Source organism: Rhinolophus sinicus, linkage group LG10, assembly GCF_036562045.2.
Source record: "Rhinolophus sinicus isolate RSC01 linkage group LG10, ASM3656204v1, whole genome shotgun sequence".
NCBI classification, from domain to species: Eukaryota; Metazoa; Chordata; class Mammalia; order Chiroptera; family Rhinolophidae; genus Rhinolophus; species Rhinolophus sinicus.
This window is the reverse complement of record NC_133759.1, coordinates 72,948,591-72,971,663: the sequence shown is the minus strand read 5'-3', so window position 1 is coordinate 72,971,663 and position 23,073 is coordinate 72,948,591. Positions and strand designations below refer to the sequence as shown.

The following is a 23,073-nucleotide window of genomic DNA, read 5'->3' as shown; positions in this document are numbered from 1 at the left end:
CAGCACCTGTCCGTCACCACAAAGCCACATCGGGGCGTGGCCCACGCTGGCCCGGGACCGCCAGTGGCCGAGGGCCAGAGGGACGCTTAGGTAGAGGAAACACCTCCCAGAAACAGGCATTTTAACACACAAGGGACAACATACCCTTTTATAAAATATTTATTCTAAAAAATCACACTGTACAAATTTAGATAGAACATTCTCAATACTCATATTTATAAAAATGTGAACACACACTGGAGTTAACAGACAAACTTGTGTTGCTGTTTCTTTTTAAATTAGGAGGAAGGAGGGATTTTTTTCCAGGTACAGTGACAGTTAATGCCGAGAAGACATCCAGAGAGCCAGCCAATAAAAAGTGTGAGTCACCGGCCGCTCTCCCAGAGGAACCCACATCTGAGTTTGTGAGAAATGGCGGTCCCAGCAGGGTGACGAGGCACGTGGCTCCATGTCACACACTCAATGAGATTCCCAGAGCGGTTCAAACAGAGTAAAAGTTTGTGCTTAGAAAAAAACCAGCACGATTTGTTCATAATTCCTGTTTCTCTAACAAAGTGGGTTTTCTGTACACTTGTTACAAAGGCCTGTACAAAACCACGAAGCTCCTATGGGGTATTACTTCTGAAAGAGTTAAAAACAGTCGTACGGAACTGCTTCCTACAACTCCATCTGGGTGCTTGCACGGAGGGAGGGAGGCGATAAAGAATTCACAAAGAAATGCCAGGCCGGAGTCCTGCTTTCTCGAAAGGTTGTTTTCAAAGCTTAGAGTGAGGTTCGGCTCTGCTGTTCGAATCACCTCACCATCGTAACAGCTCAGCTTCCCTCCCAACTGAATTCATCCTCTTGCACACAAGCTACCAGGGAGACAGACAACTGCACAGCAGTAGAGCTACAGGACTTCTGAGAACCAGCGAGTAAGGCAGAGAGAGCTGGAAGCCGGCGGCTCGGAGCCTGAGGCGCCCTTCACATTCCGGGTGCTGAGAGCAGCTGTCACAGCCAGGGGTGCCAGGCGGGGTCCATGCGGCACAGGTTGTCCAGGCTGTTGGCGGCGGCCACCAGGGTGTTCACTTTGCTCTCCCCACCTTCAAACTGGGCGAGGTTGTGCAGACGGGTCATGATGGCGGTGACAGCTTTCTGAACCAAGGACACCAGCTGCTGGCTGTCCATGTTCTCTGGCTGCCCAGCAGCCGAGAGAGGAGAGGACGTGTCCTCCTGCGTTTTTTTGTGCCAGGCAATGATCTCGTCCCGAAGCACAGTTTTCAGGATGCCGTCCACCTGTGTGAGGAGAGAAAGAGACGATCTGTGTTTAACCAAGAACAATCCAGAGGGACAGCTTCCCAATGAGGGCGAGCTCGGCAGGTGCCCTGCAGATGTGCTTGGGGAGCCTCCGTGTGGAGCGGCGGCCTAACCGCGGCGCCGAGGCACGCCATTTCTGTCTGGTCTGCAACAGAACCAGGGCCCACCCTGATGGCACCTGCCACCTAGCGCTGCTCGCTGCTGCCAATCTGTCTGTGCTCGTCCCACTCCACACATGTGAGCGCCTGGTGGGCCAGTCAGGAAGACCGCTCCTGGCACTGCAGCTCAGGGCACAGAAAGCCCAACACCCCTGCCCACATGCAGCTCATGTCCCAACAAAGGAAAGTATAACGTGCCAGGCGGGGATGGGCACAGTGGAGCAAAGAGCAGGTGAGGAAGGCTCGCGGGGGTCTCAGAGGGGCGTGTGATGATTCGGTCACACCCAGGCTGAGGTGGGAAGGAATGGAGGGTGCAAAGCATGTGAGTGCTGCAGGGAACATGTCTCAGGCCCAGGGAACAGCACGCAGAGGGCTGAGCTGTTCGCACTGAGGCACGGGGTCCAGTAACTCTCCCAGCGTCCCCCAGGTAGTCCCCTGGTGATGGCGGAGGACTCAGGACAGCTGCCCCAGGCCTGTGTGGTCCCAGCTCCACCACTTCCTACCTGGGGGACGCTGGGAGAGTTACTGGACCCCGTGCCTCAGTTTCCCCTTTATAAACAGAGCATAGTAACAGAGCCTCCCCAAAAAGTGTTGTGAAATTCAAAGAGTACGTAGATGTAAAGAGCCCAGAAGAGAGAGGACACTGCTGAGATGAGCACCTGATGCTGGGGAGCAGTGCCTGGGGGGCTACTGGGGGTGGGGGGGGCGGTTCCATGCCCAAGGGGAGGGGCCACCCGAGCTACAAGCTGAGACAAAGGAACCATCCAGAAGGGGGGAGGAGGGGTGTGGTGTGGAGACATGTGGACGGGCTGGCAAAGGCAGCCACTGAGGGTGTGGGGGACGAATAGTGGGAAAACGGGAGGAGAGGGGACGATGTCTGTGTTCGCGGCTCATCAGAACGCACAGACGAGACACAGGCACCAGTGGGTTTGGCAGCACATTCTGACAGGTGCCAAAGTGAAGCCATCCACTTTCCGGACATGGCACTCTGTGGTGGCGTCATCTGCATCTGCCCATCTCACCAGGAGTGGCGGGCAAGGAGTCCGCAGAGGGCGAGCACAGCAGGGGGCCCACCCAGGGGACCTAAGGTGAAGGAAGGGAGCCAGGCGAGAGGGACCCAAGGCTGCAGCTCTCCCGGGGCCAGAGAACCACTGGAACTGCACCCAGAGGGAGGGAGCTGGAAAGACTGGAGGCGGTGGGGGGAGGGGGTCTTGTGGCATCGTGGAGAGCGCGAGCGCGAGCTCGAGCGGAGGGAGCAGACTGGGGGGGAGGGGCCGGGGCACCCAGAGGGTGGACGCTGGTACTGAGATCACCAAGAAAGGACAGGAGGGCAGTTCAACACACTGACGCCAAAGCCTGCAAATCTTCATGAACTGAGATATTCAACGACCATCGTCAAATTCGAAGGGTGAAGAGCACTTTCATTTCAGGAACCCAGGACTGTTTAAAAGTAGCCTCAACAGCAGTCAACAAAGGCTATTATTAAGTCCACTATTTCCATGAAAAATTTTTTTTAAATAAAAAGTAACTTTAGACGAACATGTGGAGGGTTTTACTCTGCATTACTAAGTGCCAATAGAATGTGCTGTTAGAAGAGATTCCCGCACGTTGACGTCTGCGCTTAATGGAAAGGCACTGACTACACTTAGGCTGTGAGGAAATCTGGGCCTATCGATACCAGCAGTCTGTGCAGCGAGCAACGCATGGTGCTCCTCGGGCTGTAACAGGCCATCACAACACCGACAGCCTTGTTTTCAATAAATCAACAAACAAGTGCTGGCCAGGATGTGGAACAAAGGAAACCCTCGAGCACTGTTGGTGGGGCTGTAAACTGGTGCAGCCACTATGAAAAACAGTATGGAGCTTCCTCAAAAAATTAAAAACAGAACTACCTTATGGCCCAGTAATTCCACTTCTGGGTATTAATCAAAGAAACCCAAAACACTAATTTGAAAAGCTATATGCACCCCTATGTTCACTGCAGCATTATTTACAATAGCCAAGCTATGGAAGCAACGTTAAGTGTCCATCGATGACTGACTGGATAAAGAAGAAAAGATGTGAGATATATATACATATACTGTGTTTCCCCGAAAATAAGACCTAGCCGGACCATCAGCTAATGTGTCTTTTGAACCAAACTTAATATAAGACCCAGTCTTATTTTAATATAAGACCTGATATAATATAATACAATATAATACCAGGTCTTATATTAATTTTTGCTCCAAAAGATGCATTAGAGCTAATGGTCCGGCTAGGTCTTATTTTCGGGGAAACATGATAAAATATATATATATGTATATGTATATGTATATGTATATGTATGTATGTATGTATGTATATATATATATAAATGAAATATTACTCAGCCATAAAAAAAGAATGAAATATTGCCATTTGCAACAACATAGATGAACCTAGAAGGTATTAGGCTAAATGAAGTAAGTCAGAGAAAGATAAATACCATATGATTTCACTTGTATGTGGAATCTAAAAAACAAAAATGAACAAAACAAACTCACAGATACAGAAAATAAACTGGGAGGGGAGGGGAGGTGAAGGGATGAGTCAAGAGGTAAAGGGATTAAAAAGTACAAACTGCCAGTTATAAAAACAGTCACAGGATGTACAGTACAGTATAGGGACTATAGTCAATAATATTGTAATAACTACGTATAGTGCCAGATGGGAACTAGGCTTATCTGGGTGATCATTTTGGAAATTATATAGATGTTGTATACCCGAAACTATTGTACGTCAACTGTAATTGAAAAATAAATTAACAAAATAAAATAAAGAGAGCCTTCTTCATTCTTTTTCAAGTTTTCAAATTAAATGCCATTCTAAGGATTACGCTATGATTGCTTCCAGAAGTGGAACATTTCTATCTAAATGAGAACTTCACATTTCAAGCCTTAAAGCCAAAGCCACTGCATTCGAGCACAAACGCCTCACTCAGGAAAAAACCTAAAGGTTATGTATTTTCATTCATGTTCATAAGTTATTCCCAAGACGCCAGAACAGCATTCCACGTTGATGTGCAACCGAACATCAAAAAGAGCGAGATGTGTATATAACAAAAAGTCTTGTTCAGAGTTTTCAATAATTTTAAAACTGTTCTGAGTAAATGTTTTGGGAAAGCAACTGGTGTCTGAAGCCTTCTCTAGACATAAAATGCTTATCTGGGGGTAAAAAAGAAAAAAGAAAAAAGGAAAAAAGAAAGGTATGGCCGGTCGCATAAGTTTAAAAAAAAAAAAAAAAAAGTAAACTGTGTTCTGTCCCCAATTGTGAAGAGTCAGAACGCACTGGATTTGAATCGCCATCTGCCTCCCCCAGCTGTATGACCTCTGACATGCCGCCCACCTTCCCTGGCCTCAGCTGACGACAGCGTGGGCAGAGCTGTCACACACCCTCACATGGCCAAGGGCATCTTAGCACATGTCATTTCCTGGGGGTTTGCTATGTGCCTTGCCTGTCACATTAATTTAGGCCCCATCACTACAAGACAGGCACCACCCTACAGAGAATATTTGCACCCTTTCACAGCACAAAGGTTTGCAAAATGAGAAGCAGAAGGCAGCTATAAAATGGAGTAAAAAAAACTGACATGCAAGGGTAACAGTTGGGGGAAATTATCCAACAGCGGCTTCTAGATGCCTTTTTATAAACTGGGCTCCTCAACATCCTACACACTTCTGGACAGAGAACATTTTAACCCCTTTTCCCAAATGAATGTGCTTTCAGTGTACGGCAGCACCAACCTCTTCGACCTCACTCAGCGATCTCCGCCTCGCTAGCGCTTGGCACTTCCTGTGAGGCCGCCACATGTGCTGCGTGACCCCAGCCTGCGCTTCTCACAAGACGACCTTGAGACCTACCTTAAAGTTGGGCTGGGCAAAGCATCGGGCGACAGCGATCATGGAGGCAGTGAGTGGGCCAGAGACGCCGATGGTGGTCAGAAATTCAGAAATGTTGGGTGTGAGGCGAAAAGGGACAGGACGGTTGGCATCTAAGTCTCCAGTGGCATCGTTTATATCAAATCGAAAGTAGGCAACGTTCAGTTTGCCGGTGTCCTAAAGTTCAGAAGGAGACAATTTAGGAACGTAAACAGAGTGCAGACGTCTGAAGGAGGGTGTCTGGCTGTTCACCCCAAGTTACCTGAGCAATCTGTAACATCTCAGGGTTGAGTCTATTTAAATGTAAGACGAATTCTGCAAAGCCAATCAGTGCGAGCTGGATGGTGAACATCTTCCGGAACGTCCAGTAGTCGGTGGCGTTGGGAAAGGTGTGCAGAGCCCACTCCTTCAGCATGCTGCGGGGCACCATGTTACTCTGAACCTCCTTGAGGATGTCTCGAAGGACCTGGGATGATACGTGACTCCATGACACTGCCATCTCACTCGCGCACTGTTTCCTTCAAAAGGCAAACTCTGGCTCTTGCTCTCTCTCACTTTCTCTTTCTCTCTCTCTCTCTCTCTCTCTCTCTCTCTCTCTCTGTCCCTCTCACTCTCTCATCCTCTGTCTCTCTCTCTCCCGCCCACCTTGGTTAGGCCCATTTTCTTCCCTGAGAACTTATCACTAATAAACCCTGTTTGTGTGTTAAAAAAAAAAAAAGAAAAACTCTCAAATTGTAATTTCTTAGCACCAGGAGAGTGAATCTTGTCGACAGATACATAAGCAGTGTCCTCTGACGAAACATAAGGATGGACAAGATCGGCCAATTTCCCTCCAGGGTTCCATGTCTTGTGCTTAAAGCAACAATGGAGCTGTCTAAATGAAAAGCCTCACCTGCATGATATGATGTGTGATACCTGTCTCACTGAAAATTTAGGCGAATATCTGAATATTATAACATGCTAACTACAAAATATGCCAGGCCAGTTAACAAACAGAACAAAACAACAGGTGGATACCAACACCACCGCTTCATATCTAAGACTATGAAAGACAAAAGTTCCAGAAACCAAAGAAGCTAGTCTAAAATTAGAGCAGCTGCTACCCAACACTTTAAACTGAATTCCGTACTGGAAGACTCACAAGACTATTGCAAACAACACAAATTTAGAGATGGCCTCAGTAAAAAGTTTACTGATTTAATTTAGTTCCTGTTAGACCAACTGGTAAAGGTACAAGGTCTGTTCTGGGTGAACAGAACAGAGAACCCATGTTCTCTGAATAACCACTAAAATGCAGGCCCTAAGCAACCAACAACCACGCAGACCATCAATCACACGTTCAGTTTCTGTTCGTTTCCTCATTTGTAAAACAGACAGAAGCATTTCTGAGATAGCAGAGAGAGGACTTCCAAAAGGTGCTCCTCCATAAAAGCAGTAAGAACGCTGGCAAAAATCATCAAAGTAATCTTTTCCAGAACTCTGGAAATTAAACAAAGGCTTACAACAATCTGAGCAGCTTTTATTCAAGAAAAAAAGGCTGAATCTTGGTGAGAACAGTGAGCTTTGTGGCATTCTAACTGTCCTTTTTGTGGCAGTCTAATTGTCCTTTTTCCATCTCCTTCTCCACACCTCCAGCACAGCCTGGCAACCATGGCTATAAAAGCGAGCAGCCTAACAGTCACTGGAGTAAGCAGAATGGTTTGGTGATCCCCCAAAAGCCTCCTCTCCAGAGAATTGTCACGATTTGACCTGTCTGGCAGCTTCTTTAATGAGGCTTGTCTCTGTTTGACTGAACTCAGTGAGGAAGATCCTATTTAAATCGAAAGGCATTTGTTGAAAACAATCAGTGACAACGGTTTAACGCCGCAGGTGCTGAGGCAGTGATACCAGCTGGAGCAAACGAAGCTGCCCGAACAAGAGAACAAGCTGGAGAATAAGATGACATACAGGACGTTGAAGAGCAACAACATGCTCCTGGGAACCTGGGAGTCCACTCTCGTGCTCATGTAAAGATCCCAGAAGGCTCTACACACTCACCTGTGCTCATGCTCATAAAAAACCCCCCAAAGGTGCAATGCATTCACCTATGGTTGACCTTGCGACTCTGCAAAAGCAGAAAGTGAGGGTGCAGGCAGTTATAAACTACCTGGCCAGGCAGAAGGTACGCCCCAACACACACACACACACACACACACACACACACACACCATCACATACATGCACACACACATGCACATACACCCATCACATACATGCACACACACATACACACACACCCATCACATACATGCACACACACACACACACACGCATACACACAGAGGCCCTCAGAAAAGGTGTAAGATTTATTGGGTCAAGGCATTTAAGAAAATCGCTATCAAACTCTCAGCTGACTGCTGAGCCAACTGTGCAGACTTCAATGGCTGCACATGACAAAACCCAGACTTTACAGAATTAGTCCAGGAAAGTCACTAAACAAACAGCAACGACAAACCTTGAGGGGAAGGATCTGATTTCTACAGTTGCCACATTATTTGAAATGTCCAGTTGTCAACAAAAAAATTATGCCATGCAAAGAATCAGGAAAACACAGCCAATACACAGGGAAGAAAATTAAGTTACTTGTAATAAGTCACTTATATGCAGAACATATAAAGCATGCTTAGAATCAACAATAAAAGGACAAATCACCCAATTTAAAAATGAGCAAAGGGCTTTATAGACTTTTCTCCAAAGAAAATATGCAAATATCCAACTAGCACATGAAAAGATACTCGATATCACTAGTTTTCTACAAAGTGAGCTAGCACTTCACACCCACAGGAACAGCCATAATCAAAAAGACAGACAATAATAAGTATTGACAAGAATGTAGAGAAATTAGAACTCTAATACATTGTGGTCATTTTGGGAAACAGTTTGGCAATTTACCAAAATGTTATCAAGATGTAAAAGTTACCACATAACCCAGCAATTCTACTCCTAGGTATGTATCTAAGAGAAATGAAGACATATGTCCACACAAAAACTTGTCCATGAATGTTCACACAGCACTAGTCACAATACTCAAAAAGTATAAACAACCCAGAAGTCCATCAACTGATGAATAATTTAAACATAATCTATTCATAAAATGGAATACTATTCAGCAATAAAAAGAAACAAACTATTTATTCATACTACACAATGGAAGAACCTTGAAAACATTATGCCAAGTGACAGAAGCCAGCCACGAAAGAACACACAGTGTATGATTCTATTCATATGATACGTCCAGAATAGGCCAATTTACAGAGACAGAAACGTTTGTGGTTGTCAGGGGCTGGGCATAGAAAGGAATAATAGGGCATGACTAGTAATGGGTATGAGGTTTCTTTTTGGGGTGATGAAATGTCTTAAAGATAGATAATGATTGTACAATTCTGTAATTATAATGAAAACACTGAATTGTACATTTTAAAGAATTTTATGGCATGTGAATTATATCTCAATAAAAGTTATAAAAAGGCAGAAGATAAAGAAGCAGAGTTAATGCAACCAACTAGGATACAAACAGTAAGAGGAGGTGGGCATAAACCTAGGATCATTTTGTGTTGTCACATTTCTAGCTGGTCCAGTAGGACCCCAGCACTGTTTCTAAGCTGGACCAACCATCAGCTTCATCAGTTACACATGCTGTTTATAAAACAACAGGGAAATCCTGATGTGGGCATGTATTTGCAAATAGAGGTCAGTGGCTTCCACACTGTCAAAGGTAAATGTAACCTTAAAAATACAACCCAGGGGCGGCCGGTTGGCTCAGTGGTTAGAGTGCATTGCTCATAACACCAATGGTCACCGGTTCGATTCCCACATGGGCCAGTGAGCTGAGCCTCCACAACTACACTGAAGACGACTTGACTTGGAGCTAATGAGTCCTGGGAAAAAAACATTGTTCCCCAATATTCCCCAATAAAAAAATAAATAAATAAAAAGGTATCTTCAACATTCATATGTGAGAAGTGGCTTAACAGGTATATTAGTTATCTATTAAAAAAAAAAAAGAATACAATCCATTCATCTCCCACAAACACCTCAAAACTGCCCATGGTCCACGGTCCACAGAGTGACCTGTGCTCCAATGAAGCCTTGACACCAATTCCCAAGGGAGGTGACAGGCTGTCCACAGAGGCCAATCAAAACAGAGGGATGTCCCTTCACTTTGCGTGGCCTGGACCGCCTGCCTGCACTCTGAGCACTGCCATGGCGGAGGAGATGAGCAACCTGTGGGCTCCATCTTCCTAAACAAAAGCAAGTCCTCCAGGCCCCAGACTAACCAAAGTGAGTCCCTGGGAGAGTGGAGTCAAGGTCACGGCTTCCAGCTGTGGTGTCTTCCTAGAACCCGTGAGGCTCTCTCAGGAAGCACGGGCAGGACCACAGTGGTCTCCAGGAGGGGAGGAGGGGAGGCCAAAACAGCTGCCCCTGGGGAAGCACCCAAACCCAGACAACCCATCTCATGGGGGCCCACACCCGCCCTGCCCTCCACCCAGGGCCGGGGGAACACAGTCCGCCCGATGGGTGTCTGAGGTGGCACCGTGCTCCCACCCCAGGCAACCAAGACAGCTGGGACTGGCAAGTTTCCGGGTTCGCCACTTTCTGTGCTTTGGAGCGAACACACAGTACAGAGACTGTACATGCCCTAATGCCCCCGCAGCAAACCAGAGGAACATGAACATGAAGTGGATAAACAGCCTCACATCACGCAGGCCAGGTTTGGCTGCCAGTGAGTTTGCCATAAAGTTAGTTTTAAAATTCTAGCTTCTGAGCTGTTTGTGAAGTGCAGGTAAAGGATTAGAAACTCTCCAAGGATGAAAACTTAGCCCTTTGTCCTGTTACAATAAACAGTCTGTAGCAAACGTCACTTCACTAAAGCCCGTGGCCACCTCACTTCTACCATCGCACAAGTCCAAACCAGGAAGCTCTCAGCACCCCTTGCCCCAAACACACACACACACACACACACACAACTTTTCTCAGCACACCTGACATGGAAGCACCACCACAGAAAGCAGCCACATCTGAGGCCTCGGGCAGCACCAGAGTCGGTACCTGGTGGCTGGCTTGGGTCCCGCGAGCCTGCACGGTGGCCAGTCGGTCGTAGTACCGGGAGATGGGGTTGTCGTGCTCGATGCCCTTCTTGGCGCAGCGCTGCTTGTAGATCTCCACGAGGGACAGAGAAGACGGGTTGTCTTCCACAAGGCGCATCTGCGGGGACACTGCCACAACGCGTGGAACTGAGGAGAGAGGGGAGAGGGGGCAGCTGAGAGCCAGCGACCAGGGTCAGCATCGCTCACCTTCAGGGACACCCTGGCAGCATAGGCTGGGTGTGGCGTGAGTGGAGGAAGTGTGCGTGGGGTAAGCTGGAAGGATGCTGGTCACATAGTGCGTGCTGATGCAGCTCAGGGCACTAAGCCTGAGCTGCCATCACCCCATGTTTAAGACACTGGTGAACAGAAAGCATCTAGGAGGCAGTCTTATAAAACAAAAAACAAAGAGACTGACAAGCGCACAGGCGCTGCTGAGCTGCTGAGCGCACGCAGCTGTGACCCTGTGCCGCCCCCCACCGTCTCTAGGCCACCAGGGGCGCCCACCCGTGGGCTGAGTGTCGGCGTGGGGCACACAGACACTAACTTCTGACAAACGGCATTAATTCGGTCTAACGTCAGTTGGACCATAGCTACAGGCGTGCAGTCACATCTTCAATCTACAGAGAAACGCCAAAGGGCCTCCAGGGCACACATCTGGGCTGCCATGGGGGGTCGGCACTATAGGTCATGGGACATCCAAGTTAACAAGCATACAGCTTCCTATAGACTTGTTTTTTCATCTACTTCACATGTGGGGGACACTGAACTTAAGGGTAAGAGATTTTTGGTCAAAATGGGTTGAATTACACCTTAGCTACCAGAAGAAAGTTCCATATGCAACTAGATAATTAGCCTTGCAACGGGCTCCAAACCTCAGAGATTAAAAGCTAAAATGTTTTAACGGAGGTTTTCTTCTCTGCGTGGGATTACAGGCATCTCATCTATGCCCATTACAGACAGAAACGGGCTACTCGTGAATCACCCACGACAGGTGTTAACGGAAAACCTCACTCAGATACGGCTGGTTGCCACCTGCCCAAGATTTCCGGCCTTCAGAGCCCCTCGACTTGCCCGAGTCCTGCATTTCAGTCCCTGAAGCCGAGCCCGGGCAGTGCGCACACTGCAGGGTGGGTCCTGGAGGCCACACTCAACACGCAGTGGGCGGGGAGCAGGCCCACAAACAGCCCTCGTTCAGCCCAGGTGCCCCAGAGCGTGGCGGACTCCTGGGGGAGTGAACATGCCGAGTGCACAGGCACGGCGCCTCCTCCCCCAAAATACGCCTCAGGGAACCCGTCGTGCAGCGAGGAGCCTCAAGGCCAAAAAGGCTTCCTGCAGGAGCAGGGCTCTGTCGGGGGACCTGTCCCTCCTCTCAAGGCCTTCCCTGCCTGTGCCACTCAGTGCCCCCCACTGCTGACACATGCTGCACAGAACTCCCGCAGAGGCTGAGGTGTCCTGTGTGCCCCCAGGCCCACGCACAGCTCTCCTACCTGTGAAAAACAAGTGCCTCTTTGTCGTTTCCTTCCTCTTCTCTAAGCAGGGGTTCAGCAGGCGGAGCAGCTGCAGCACGCGCTCCTCCCTCCGCGACTCCGTCAGGCAGGCGTCGTTCATGACGAGGTACGGGTAGATCTTGCCGTTGTGCCCGCGGATGTACAGTCTCCTGGCCGCGGTGTTGTGCTTCTGGACAATCTCTACCCTGGGCATAAACCTACCGAAACAAGCAAACCATGAAACACTAACTCCCCGAGCCTTGATTTCCAATCGTTTTCTTTGAGGAGAAAATGGAGCTTTCCAAAAGCAGTAGTCAGAATTGTCATGGGAAAAACAGACTGTGTAGTTACAGCCATTATTTGTTAATTAAGTCAGACCCCATCTCATTCTGACAAGGTATAAACAGTGAAATGATATCACAAAACAAGACAAGAAACCTCGGGCCAGCCTGGTGGCTCAGGTGGTTAGGGCTCCATGCTCCTAACTCCCAAGGCTGCCGGTTCCATTCCCACATGGGCCAGTGAGCTCTCAACCACAAGGCTGCCAGTTCGATTCCTCGAGTCCCGCAAGGGATGGTGGGCAGCGCCCCCTGCAACTAAGATTGAACACGGCACCTTGAGCTGAGCTGCCGCTGAGCTCCCGGATGGCTCAGTTGGTTGGAGCGCGTCCTCTCAACCACAAGGTTGCCCGTTCGACTCCCACAAGGGATGGTGGGCTGTGCCCCCTGCAACTAACAACAGCAACTGGACCTGGAGCTGAGCTGCACCCTCCACAACTAAGACTGAAAGGACAACAACTTGAAGCTGAACGGCACCCTCCACAACTAAGATTGAAAAAGACAACAACTTGACTTGGAAAAAAGGCCTGGAAGTACACAATGTTTCCCAATAAAGTTCTGTTCCCCTTCCCCAATAAAATCTTTAAAAAAAAACGACAAGAAACCTCGGCAGAGGGAAAACAAAAGGCAAAAAAGACGAAGCTGGCGTTTCAAAGAATCATGCCAGGGGTCCTGCTTCAGGAGCTACCAAAGGGCCGCCAGCCTGGCCCTGAGCACAGCAGAGAGCTGGGAGGGCCCAGGCCTGGCCGTCGGGAGCAGGACAGTCCCGTCTGGCACTCACAGGCGCCCCGAGGAGCGGGCGTGGGGCCTGGCACACCCCTGCCCTCACCCTCCTCACCATGGGCCTCGGCCACTGCTGGAAGTCAGGGAGGAGGAGGGCTGGCCAGGGCCAGAGTCAGGTTTGGAGGAAAGGGAAACCAAATTCCGGACATAAGGAGCAGAGCCCTGCGTCTGATTTAGAAATAAAACAAACACCTATCTGTCAAGGGAAGCTTCTTCACAGCACTCTTTCCATGTCAAAGAAGATGCTACATACTCTACTAAATTTTACAACTGTCCGATCCTGTTTTGAATACGCTTTAAGAATTTACAGAAGACCAGGAAACTTTATTTTGTCAAGTTCTGTGGTGATTCAGAAAAGGTTCTTTCAGAAGCAAACACAAACTTGACTTAAACAGGACACTTAACCCATCAGTTAGACCAGGCTCTTTCAGGGGCTTGATCACCCAAACCCTGGAACAATCTCATGTTCTCTGAAACGCTGCACGGGGTCTGCCCTGCAGGCCTGTCACGCGCTCTGTCTGCTGCGGACGTGTCAGTGGCCACACCAGGCCAGGAGCACTCACCGGGCAATCTTGATATAATAATGTGTCGGCTTCGGCATCAGAAACTCCCCCGGGATTTCTACTTCCGCGGTCTGTGCTGAGAAATTGCTCAAAAAACGGCACTTTTCTTCTATGAGGAAGAATTTGGGAAGCTGCTTGGTTTTGGCCTCCAGGATTTTGATCCACTTTTTCAATTTGGAAATAAGATTATGAAGCTTCATGGATCCTGGAACACTGAAGTCAAAATCTTCAAAATAAAATAAGATTAAAAACATTTTTAGTCTTCTGGGCTGTTTCTAATCCACCCCAAAATCACTGCACAAGCACCTCCCAGCCTCACACAGCAGTGCTTTACATCTAGCCTGGCGCCAAGCCCCGGAATCCCTCTTGCTCGGTAAAGTGAAGATGAGGCCCAGACAGCAAGCGAAGCCCTGGTGTCAGCCAGCTCTCCCAGTGTCCGGGACAGACTGCCAACACAGAACCTCACCCCCACCCTCAAACGTCCCCTATAGAAAGGCCACAGGGCCCCCAAGAGGCCCCTACATAAAGGTCCCGATGCTGTATCTCTGATACAAGTCTTTAAAAGATACTTTACCTAAAAATGTGAACCATTTATTCTATGCTCTAACATATCAGTGAAGAAAGAATGTTTTCGAAACAAATCAAAAAGTAGTAATTAAGCTGCAATGTTTCTATTAGCTCTGGGAAATTTTACCAGACAAATCTTGTTCTCATGACAATCACCCACGGGCTGACACTCAAGACACAAAAGCCTGCAGACGTCACTCAGGCTCGAGTCCAGGCCCTGGTGCTCCTGGCAGAAGACAGGCTACACAGGCCCCTCTGCCAGGGGAACGGGCAGGTCAGTGGGGGGTGGGGGGGGCAGAGGGGCGGGGACGGACGCCGGGCGACAGGTGACTGCTGTGCGCTGGGAGGGCGAGGATCTCCATCCAGCTAAGAGAGATGAGCTCAGGCGAAGGGAGACTGGCCCACTCACCTCAGACCACGCAGAGCGTGGTGGTGCCAGGATTCGTGCCCCTATGGGTCCAGGAAAATGCATGAAACTGAACCGGGAACGAGTAATACAAATACAGTGTCCCTACATTCTGCCACCTGAATACATTACAAGTTTGAACTTCACTTGTCACCCCAAGCCCCGCACCTTTGAATCTCACTAACTTATCTTATTACTCTGTTGCCTCTTCCTACAAAAACCAAGTGGAGGGAGGGAGCAGGGAGCAGAAGGTTCCCTGCAACCATCCTGCTTCTATCCCCCGAGGGGGAACCCGGCGCTCTGGCTCCACACCTTGCCCTGCACTGCAGAGAGCACGTCGTCCCGGCTGGGGAGGGTCCTGGCTTCCCTGGGCGCTGGGTCTGAACAGTACAACCAGCTCGCCCAGGACAGTGGTACGAAAAGCAGTGACTACAATTCCCTCACATGTTAAAGACTGAGGACAAACAGCGAGTGGAGCCTCCTCGAGTGCAGGATGAACAAAGTCAGACTCACCGGTTGTGAACTGGCCCTTCAGCTTCTGGAAGACGGGGTCCTGGGCAGTGGCCTGTGCCCGCCTGGCCAGAGACTCGGAGGCCGCGCTGGAGAACATGGTTGAGACGTTGGACACGTTCTCCAGGCCCACCCCGAACGTGCTCACCAACTTCTTGACGAAATTCAGAGTGTGGGGGGTAATTTTGGCATCCGACACTGCTCCGCTTTTCTCAAATGCAACAGAGTAGCATTTCGCCAGGCCCTGTTGGAGCTGCCGGAGAACCTAGCGAACAGGAGACCAAACAATTCACAAAAGGAAGCTTGATTCAAGCAACTAACCAACCCCACAGTATGTGTCCAGCACTTGCCCACCACCAGGGCCACTGTACACAGTGTAAAATCAGTGTGTGTCCCACACTGGGAGCTGCGTTTTTAATAATAAGGAGTAAGTATCCTGAACATAAAAAACAAAAAACCCAGTCCCCCCCCCTTTTGGTCCTACTCATACCCGTCTGTTGATTAACGAAGGGAAAGCCTGATTTCCAGGGGCCTCCATGTTACTGCCGCACGTGTGCGCAGACAAAAGAACACAGCAACAGCAGGGGGCCTCGTGGCCAGCCAGGTCATTATTTGGATGACAAAGGCTGATTACGTCATCACCAGCTTATAGAAACACTTTAAGGGGGTGGCCTGGCTGGTCACTGGAGCACTAACTCCCACGTCTAGGATTAAATGCCGGTCTGCTACCCACGCTACCACTCCCACTCACGCCCGTGCTGCCCGGTCAGCTGGTGGTACCAGAGTGGTTCACTCAGACGAGTGAGCAAAAGTGAGCATTTTAAGGGCAGGCATGGTTTTCTCAATTTCATCTTCTTTTGAAGGCTTCCGTTCCAAATATTTAAGGCCGCACCCGTGTGTCATATTAACTGTTTGCCAGCTCCATCACTCAACTCAACAACAAATATCCAAGATGACCAGGCAGCTAACTAAAGATCACACAGCCACAAAAGCATACAGAACCACACACTCCTGAGCCCAGAGCCAAATACCTCTTCGTGCCAGTTTTCTCTGAACCAGACCATCTGGTCGACGATGCCTTCCAGGGAAGACAGGAGGGTGGGGTGGAGCTCCCTCTGCATGTGCATGATTCGGCTGCAACGCCACATGGGTGCGGTTGCTCGTATGGGCCCTGGATCTGATGCAGAATGGGACTGGTTACCCACTGAACTTGGCTGCTGCTGTCCAGAATCTGAGAGCAACACACACAACGCCAGTGTCAGCGCACAACTGACCGATGCAGAGCTCGGGGCTCTAGAGGACCCACGGGGCACAGGAACGCTGGTTCCTGCCGGTGTGCACACACCACGAGGCCGCTGCCGCAGGGACTATGAGAGAATCCCCGGTTCTAAGGAGACGTGCGCGGAGGGACTCGGGCACAGACAGTGTCTACAAGCTGGCTTCACGCGGTTCAGGAAAAAGTGTACACGGTGACAAGAAAGCACATGTGGCAGCACGCTCGCTGGGGAACCTACAAGAGGCTGCACAAGGTTCAGGGTACTCCCCCTGTTTAACTTGACTCTACGTGTGAACATTTTTTAAATGTTCAGAAAAAGTGTGATATAATACATTCCTTGTACTATAGCCCAGAGAATCTAAAAGTAGTTAACAAGCAAGTCTACATTTTTTTCATCTGGAAAAGCCAAACCACATGTGTAAAATATTTTGGAAAAAATAGTCACTTGATATATGAGGAATATGTTGTAAAACCCGACCCCCACTTTCCTAGCTTCAGCTAACTTAGAATAAAATTCTTCATTTTGAAATGACCAAATTGTGACGCAGAAGGTTAGAGCTGAACTGTGCTGCGCTGTCTCCTACCCCGCCCAGCTCACGGGCAGGTGGCGTTCCCGCAGTCCAGCAGAGTCACCTTCTTAGAAAGACGCTGGCCTTGCAGCATGAATGTCTGGGTATTAAAAACATCATGAAGTAAATGGTCCTTTAATTGTTTAAAAAGTACCCTACTTAGTGGGTAACTAAAACCATCAAATAAGCTACTTCTTCTCTGCACACTGGGACTACTCAAAATCGATTACAAATCGTATATTTTGAGTAAATTTTTACATCTAGTAAGATTGATTTCTATGCTGATTCTTCTGATAGCTGAAGACATTCCTTGTAACCTAAATAACATAAACATAGTAACTGACACTGCTTACCAGGATGTATTTATAACTAACGAGGCAAGTTCAACTTTGTAATTATCCATAGCTAAAAATTTCATGTATGATTTCTACTGAAGGATCAAATCAATCGCTCAGGTAAATGGACACCCAATGACGTTACGGCATAGGAGAACCAGAAACTTCACTGAGATCAGGCTTTGCCTTCTGGCCCCAAAGTGCCCTCTCACTGGCTAAAGGAAAGGCCGGCCCATGTGCTAGGAGCCAGCTGTGGGCAGGAGTTTGTCCACAGCAGTGAGTGTGGGACGCCCCCATGAAACAAGCGCTCTGTGGCCTGGCCAGCTGGCCCTGCCCACACTTACCGCTCTTGTAGCGTTCCCGCTGCTCTATTTTCAGGGTCAGGTACAGGGTCCGGATGGGGAAGTAGACAGCCTGGGGGTACACTCGTCCAACCTGCTCAGAGACATGGAGTAATGAGAGCACTGCTCCCACTGTGCTTCTGGATGAAGACAGTTGGTATCGAACTAACTGATGTCAATCAGAAATGGGTGGCTGGTCTGCACTTGGAGCAAGGAAGCAAACACTGCATGCGCCACTGCTCAGATACGCGAGGCAGATTAAAGAGCAGGTAAAACGTCTAGCGTAGCTTTAAAAGAGCCGAGAAAGATCAACACAGTGCACTGCAGTTCTCCATGGAGACTGTGAATGACACAGAAACCAGATTTTCATTTGAGTCGGTAAATCTCAGGAAAGCGAAGTGCACGAGTGCCTGGATCGCACTCAGGCAAACAACAGGAAAGCACAAGCTGACATATGTCAGTCTTTGTATTTGGCACCGTTACTGGGAATTGTGAGACAACTCCCGCTAACTGACAGTAGGCTCATTAGTGAACAGCTTCACTCTGCATAATGGCAGCAAGGAGGCTTACGGTAAGAAAAACCAGTTTTACCAAACTGGGGTCCCATGGCTCCTGCCAAAGGGCTGAGCATGTATTATCTAGCTCTGCCACAGGGTGGCTGGCTAACGTACACTAAGAGAGGTTCTATGAAGGACAATACAGAGACTGAATATACATCCCGACAGATGTATAATCTGTCCCCAAGCAAAATACCTGTATCCAGAAACATAGCTACCTCCTCTCAAAGGAAAAAATAAAACCATGTCTGGGTACAAGGCAGATGATGCACCGCACGTAAAAAGCAAAGTAAACCACAGAATGATGAGCAGCACGTTCCTAAGAGCTGCTGCCAATGCTCTTCATCCATGAAAAATTACGTGACTATAATTTAATAAGGGAAACGCAGTCAAAGGTGCTGTATCCCAGACTGAAGTGTATCTCCAAATTTCTACTCTTTTGGTCCTTCCTCTAACCCCAACGTTCTGGAACCAGTCTCAAATAATGGTCATGAAAGCTACCTGTCCAATCCCCTAACCCCACCCCAGTGCACACAACACACAGCTGCAGCCGAACAACTGTACAAAGGGCAACAACCACCACTCACAGGTGACTTTTATTCTGAAGGGAAGCTCGGAGAGCTCCCAACACACAAAAGGAAAGCAGCTGTAAAATATCAACCAGATACACATTTCACTGCAACTAACTCTGAGTACTCACTAGCAATCTTACATGTTAAGACAATGTTTATTTTACTTGCATCTTACGTGGCAACATGCTCAAGCAAAGAAATGACCATTTCCACACTGTAATGCTACAGCAGATGATTTCACTTCAACCCTGAGATATTCTTCAGTAACTTCTAATTGCTTTCTATCAAGTGAAACCTAAATGTGTACATGTTCCCATCTCTTTCTTTTAAATACTCTGAGCATGCACATTTTCTTTCTGGAAGAAAAGAATGTGTAATGAAGACATAGTTTCTTTTTTGTGAACAAAGGCATCTGGTTACTCCCACCTGGCTAATAAGGTTCAAAAGCAGCTTTCCTTCAGAACCAACCAGGCAGGTGAGCAGCTGTGGGATCCAGGCCAGCCACTGGATGGGTGGCACGCCGATGCAGTACTTGTCGACAGCATCTGCCAAAGTATTTTTGTCATCATCAAAACTCAAAAGCCACAGCACCTAAGACAGAAGGAAAAATTCTAGAGTTGAATGAAAATCCTGAGGCCCTTGAATGACTTTTTCCCCACACTAAAATACCACGCAGAGTAGCTGTACTGGCAGCGGGGAACATATTTACCTAACGGGCAAATCTTATAGATATTTGAATGAAGTTTTTATATATCCAGATTTAGTTTTAATGCCAAATACTAACAGATCTAATCAGCTGGTCAGCGGTGGCCGGTGACCCTAGAAGCAATAGGCAGATGCAAGGGCCTGCCAGCCTGCTAATTCATTCATGATTGCACCAAAACAATGGACTTTTGCTAAAAACCCCAGAACGATACTACCCTACCCTCAGGGAGGCCACGTTAGAAGCCTCCTGTCCCTGGATGTCTGAAACAATGACATCTAGAAGTAAGCAAATTTGGAATCACGTAGTTTCTTTGTGTTGCAGTAGTTGGTGTATTTCTATAGTCGGCTATAACCACTATCTGCTGATACACAGTCCAAATTTTGATATCACATCAAGGAATTCTAAAAGAATCCCAACCTTTAATGGACAAAACAGAAAAGCAGAGTAACTTAAGAATTCTTAAGTTTTCTGCAAGAATTAATTCTGGGTTGTATGTATATTTCTTGGCCGGGACGAGAAGGAGAAATACTGAAGGAATCTCAACTTGAAGCGATCCTTGTTGGGCACGCCCTGTGCTGTAATGGGGCAACATGGGATGAGAGCACCAGTAGCCGTGATCTCGCCCTGCAGTGTGTGCAGAAACCACGTGACTCAATGTGACCTGCGACTAGAGCTGACCAGCTCTGTGATGTGTGCACTGTCCCTGCAGGTCAGGGACAGAATCTAATGGTATCTAGCAGCGAAGTCCTCCTTGCAGACCCCTCCCAGTCTGCAGGAACTTCTGTCCAGTGTAAGATCCCACAGAGAATACTGGACTCAAGTCCTAAGACCCAGACTCCAGGCTCGGTTTTGCTGCTGAAAAGTCCTGGGACTGAATATGTCCAGGCCTCAGTTTTCTCAGCTTTAAAATGGAATTGTGGAAGATACTTTGAAGAGTGATGAGAATTCAGAGTTAAGGCATGAAATGAGCCTCACACCCAGCATGGATTCAGAAATTGTGGATTTTCATCCAAACTTGAAGGCTATCACATGATCTTTGGTCGAAGTTAACTCTTTTAGCCTCACCTTGGCTAAGTATTTTCTTGATTTGCTCTCATTCTGATGCCGGCACGCATGCAAGTAACAGGTAATGGCAGACACGCCAAGATGCAGCTGCCGCTCCTTCACAAAGATGTTTTCCAGGTAATCGCCCCACATGGCCCACGCTTTCACCAGCACGTCATGCATTTGCACAGCTGCCGAAAAGGCTTTGTTTGCTTCTTCAGACCTGTGAGGACATAAAACCAAAACATAAATTTGGCTTTTTTCCAGGTGAACCTCACACAACATAAAGATAACCATTTTAAAGTGAACAATTCAGTGTCATTTAGTACATTTAAATGTACAGCTATCACCTCTGTGCAGTTCCAAAACATGTGCATGGTCCCAAAAGAAAACCCCAAGCCATTAAGCAGTCATTCTCCATTACCCACAATCGCTGGCCCCTGCTGACCACCAGTCTGCTTTGTCTCCACAGATTTACCTATTCTGCATATTTCATATTAATGGCATCATACATTATGTGACTTTTGTGTGTCTCTGGCTTTTCACTTAGCATAGTGTTTGAGGTTCATCCACGCTGTACCATATGTGAGTACTTTATTCCTTTTTATGACTGAATATTATTTCATCATATATATATATATGTATGCCACATTTTGTTTATCCATTCATTTGAATTGTTTTGACACTCTGGCTACTGTGAACAGAGCTGCTGGGAACATTCGTGAACAAGTACCTGCATGAGCATTTCAATTCTTTTGGGTATATACCTAGGAGTGGAATTGCTGGGGCATATGATAATTCTACGTTTAAGTTTTTGAGAAACTGACAAACTGTTCTCCAGTGTTTGCACTACGTTCGTGTCACACCAACAATGTAGAAGACATCATAAGAGAACTATTGACCCTTATTCCTTATGGATACAAATGCAACATCCTCAACAAAAGACCAGCAAACCAAATTCGGCAGCATATTTAAGGTTATACACAGTGACCAAGTGGGATTTACCCCAGCAAGGCAAGCTGTGGCTCAACACACAAAATTCAATCCATATAATACACCCCACTAACAGAATGAAGGAGATCAACATAATCATCTCAGTTGATGAAGAAAAAGAACCTGATGAAATCCAACACCTTTTCATGATAAAACACTCAACAAACTAGGAACAGAAGGAAACTATCCCAACATAATGAAGATCATATATGAAAAGTCCACAGCTAACATCATACTCAATGATGAAAGAGTGAAAGGTTTTCCTCTAAGATCAGAAACAAGATAAGGATGCCCATTTTCACAACTTCTACTTAAACTTAGTGCTGGAATTCTTAGCCAGAGCAACTAACTAGGCAAGGGGGAAAAAAACACATCCAGATTAAAAAGGGAAATGCAAAGCTATCTCTATTGGCAGATTATATGATCTTCCATGCAGAAGGCCCTACCTAAAGAATTTACAAAAGAACTATTACAACAAATAAATTCAGCAAAGATAAAAAATGTAAGATCAATATATAAAATTCAGGTGTATTTCTATGTTTAGCAATGGAAAAATCTGAAAACAAAATTAAGGAAACAATTTATAATAACATCAAAAAGAATAAAATTAACATAAGAAATGTAAGACTTGTACACTGAAAATTATAAAACATTGACCTAAATAAATGCACCCTGTGTTCACACACTGAAGACTTAGTACGGCTGCAGTGACAATGCTCCTCAAATTAACGTACAGATTCGGTGCAATTCCTATCACATTTCCAACATCCTTTTTTTTTTTTCCCCCAGAAATAACCTAAAATTCATATGGAAATGTTAAGGACCCAAAAAGCTAAAACAATCTTGAAAAAGAAGAACAAAGTTAGAGAACACTTCCCGATTTCAAAACCTACTGCAAAGCAGTAGTAACCAAGACAGTGTGGTACCAGTGTAATACACATTAATGGAATAAAGTCTTTTCAACAAATGGTGCTGGGACAACAGGATATACACATGCAAAAGAATAAATTTTAGACCACTGCCCTCATGCCACGTAAAAAAATTAACTCAAAATGGATTAAAGACGTAAACGTAAGAGCTAAACCTGTAAAACTCTTACAAGAAACCACAGGAGTAAATCCCATGACCTTGGGTTAGGCAGTGGTGTCTCAGACACAAAACCAAAAATACACGCAACAAAGGAAAAACCAAACTGCACTTCATCAAAATGATAAACTCTATGCATTACGGCCACTATCAAGAAAGTGGAAAGAGAGCCTACAGAATGTGAGAAAATATTTGCAAATGATGTATCTGAAAGAAAATTATATCCAGACATAAAAGACTTAGACCTCAACAGTAACAAGTCAAATCACCCAATTTAAACACAGGCAAAATAACTGAATAGATATTTCTATAGAAAAGATATATAAATGGCACAGAAGCACCTAAAAGATGCTCAACATCATTAGTCATTAAGAAAATGCAAATCAAAACCACAATGAGATACCACTTCACTCACTAGAATGGCTATAATCAGAAAAATGGAAACTAACAAGTGCTGACAA

At 47.0% G+C, this 23,073-nt stretch overlaps 1 protein-coding gene across 15 annotated transcripts in view; it reads right to left on the bottom strand.

Moving 5' to 3' along the window:
- Positions 1-143: 143 nt before the first annotated feature.
- Positions 144-23,073, bottom strand: part of TRRAP (transformation/transcription domain associated protein) — a 123,374-nt gene continuing 100,444 nt past the window's right edge. For 12 of the 15 annotated variants that reach the window (XM_074313445.1, XM_074313444.1, XM_074313443.1 and 9 more), the window contains 11 exons: positions 20,555-20,756; positions 19,210-19,374; positions 17,658-17,748; positions 16,165-16,364; positions 15,137-15,398; positions 13,651-13,876; positions 11,967-12,184; positions 10,442-10,626; positions 5,616-5,819; positions 5,336-5,530; positions 144-1,275 (listed from right to left, as the gene is read on the bottom strand). In XM_074313445.1, the coding sequence (XP_074169546.1) occupies positions 991-1,275; positions 5,336-5,530; positions 5,616-5,819; positions 10,442-10,626; positions 11,967-12,184; positions 13,651-13,876; positions 15,137-15,398; positions 16,165-16,364; positions 17,658-17,748; positions 19,210-19,374; positions 20,555-20,756 (2,233 nt within the window). In that variant the 3' untranslated portion in view covers positions 144-990. The remainder of the gene's footprint in view (positions 1,276-5,335; positions 5,531-5,615; positions 5,820-10,441; positions 10,627-11,966; positions 12,185-13,650; positions 13,877-15,136; positions 15,399-16,164; positions 16,365-17,657; positions 17,749-19,209; positions 19,375-20,554; positions 20,757-23,073) is intronic. The other 3 variants (XM_019756062.2, XM_074313453.1, XM_074313455.1) reach the window with 1 other exon arrangement.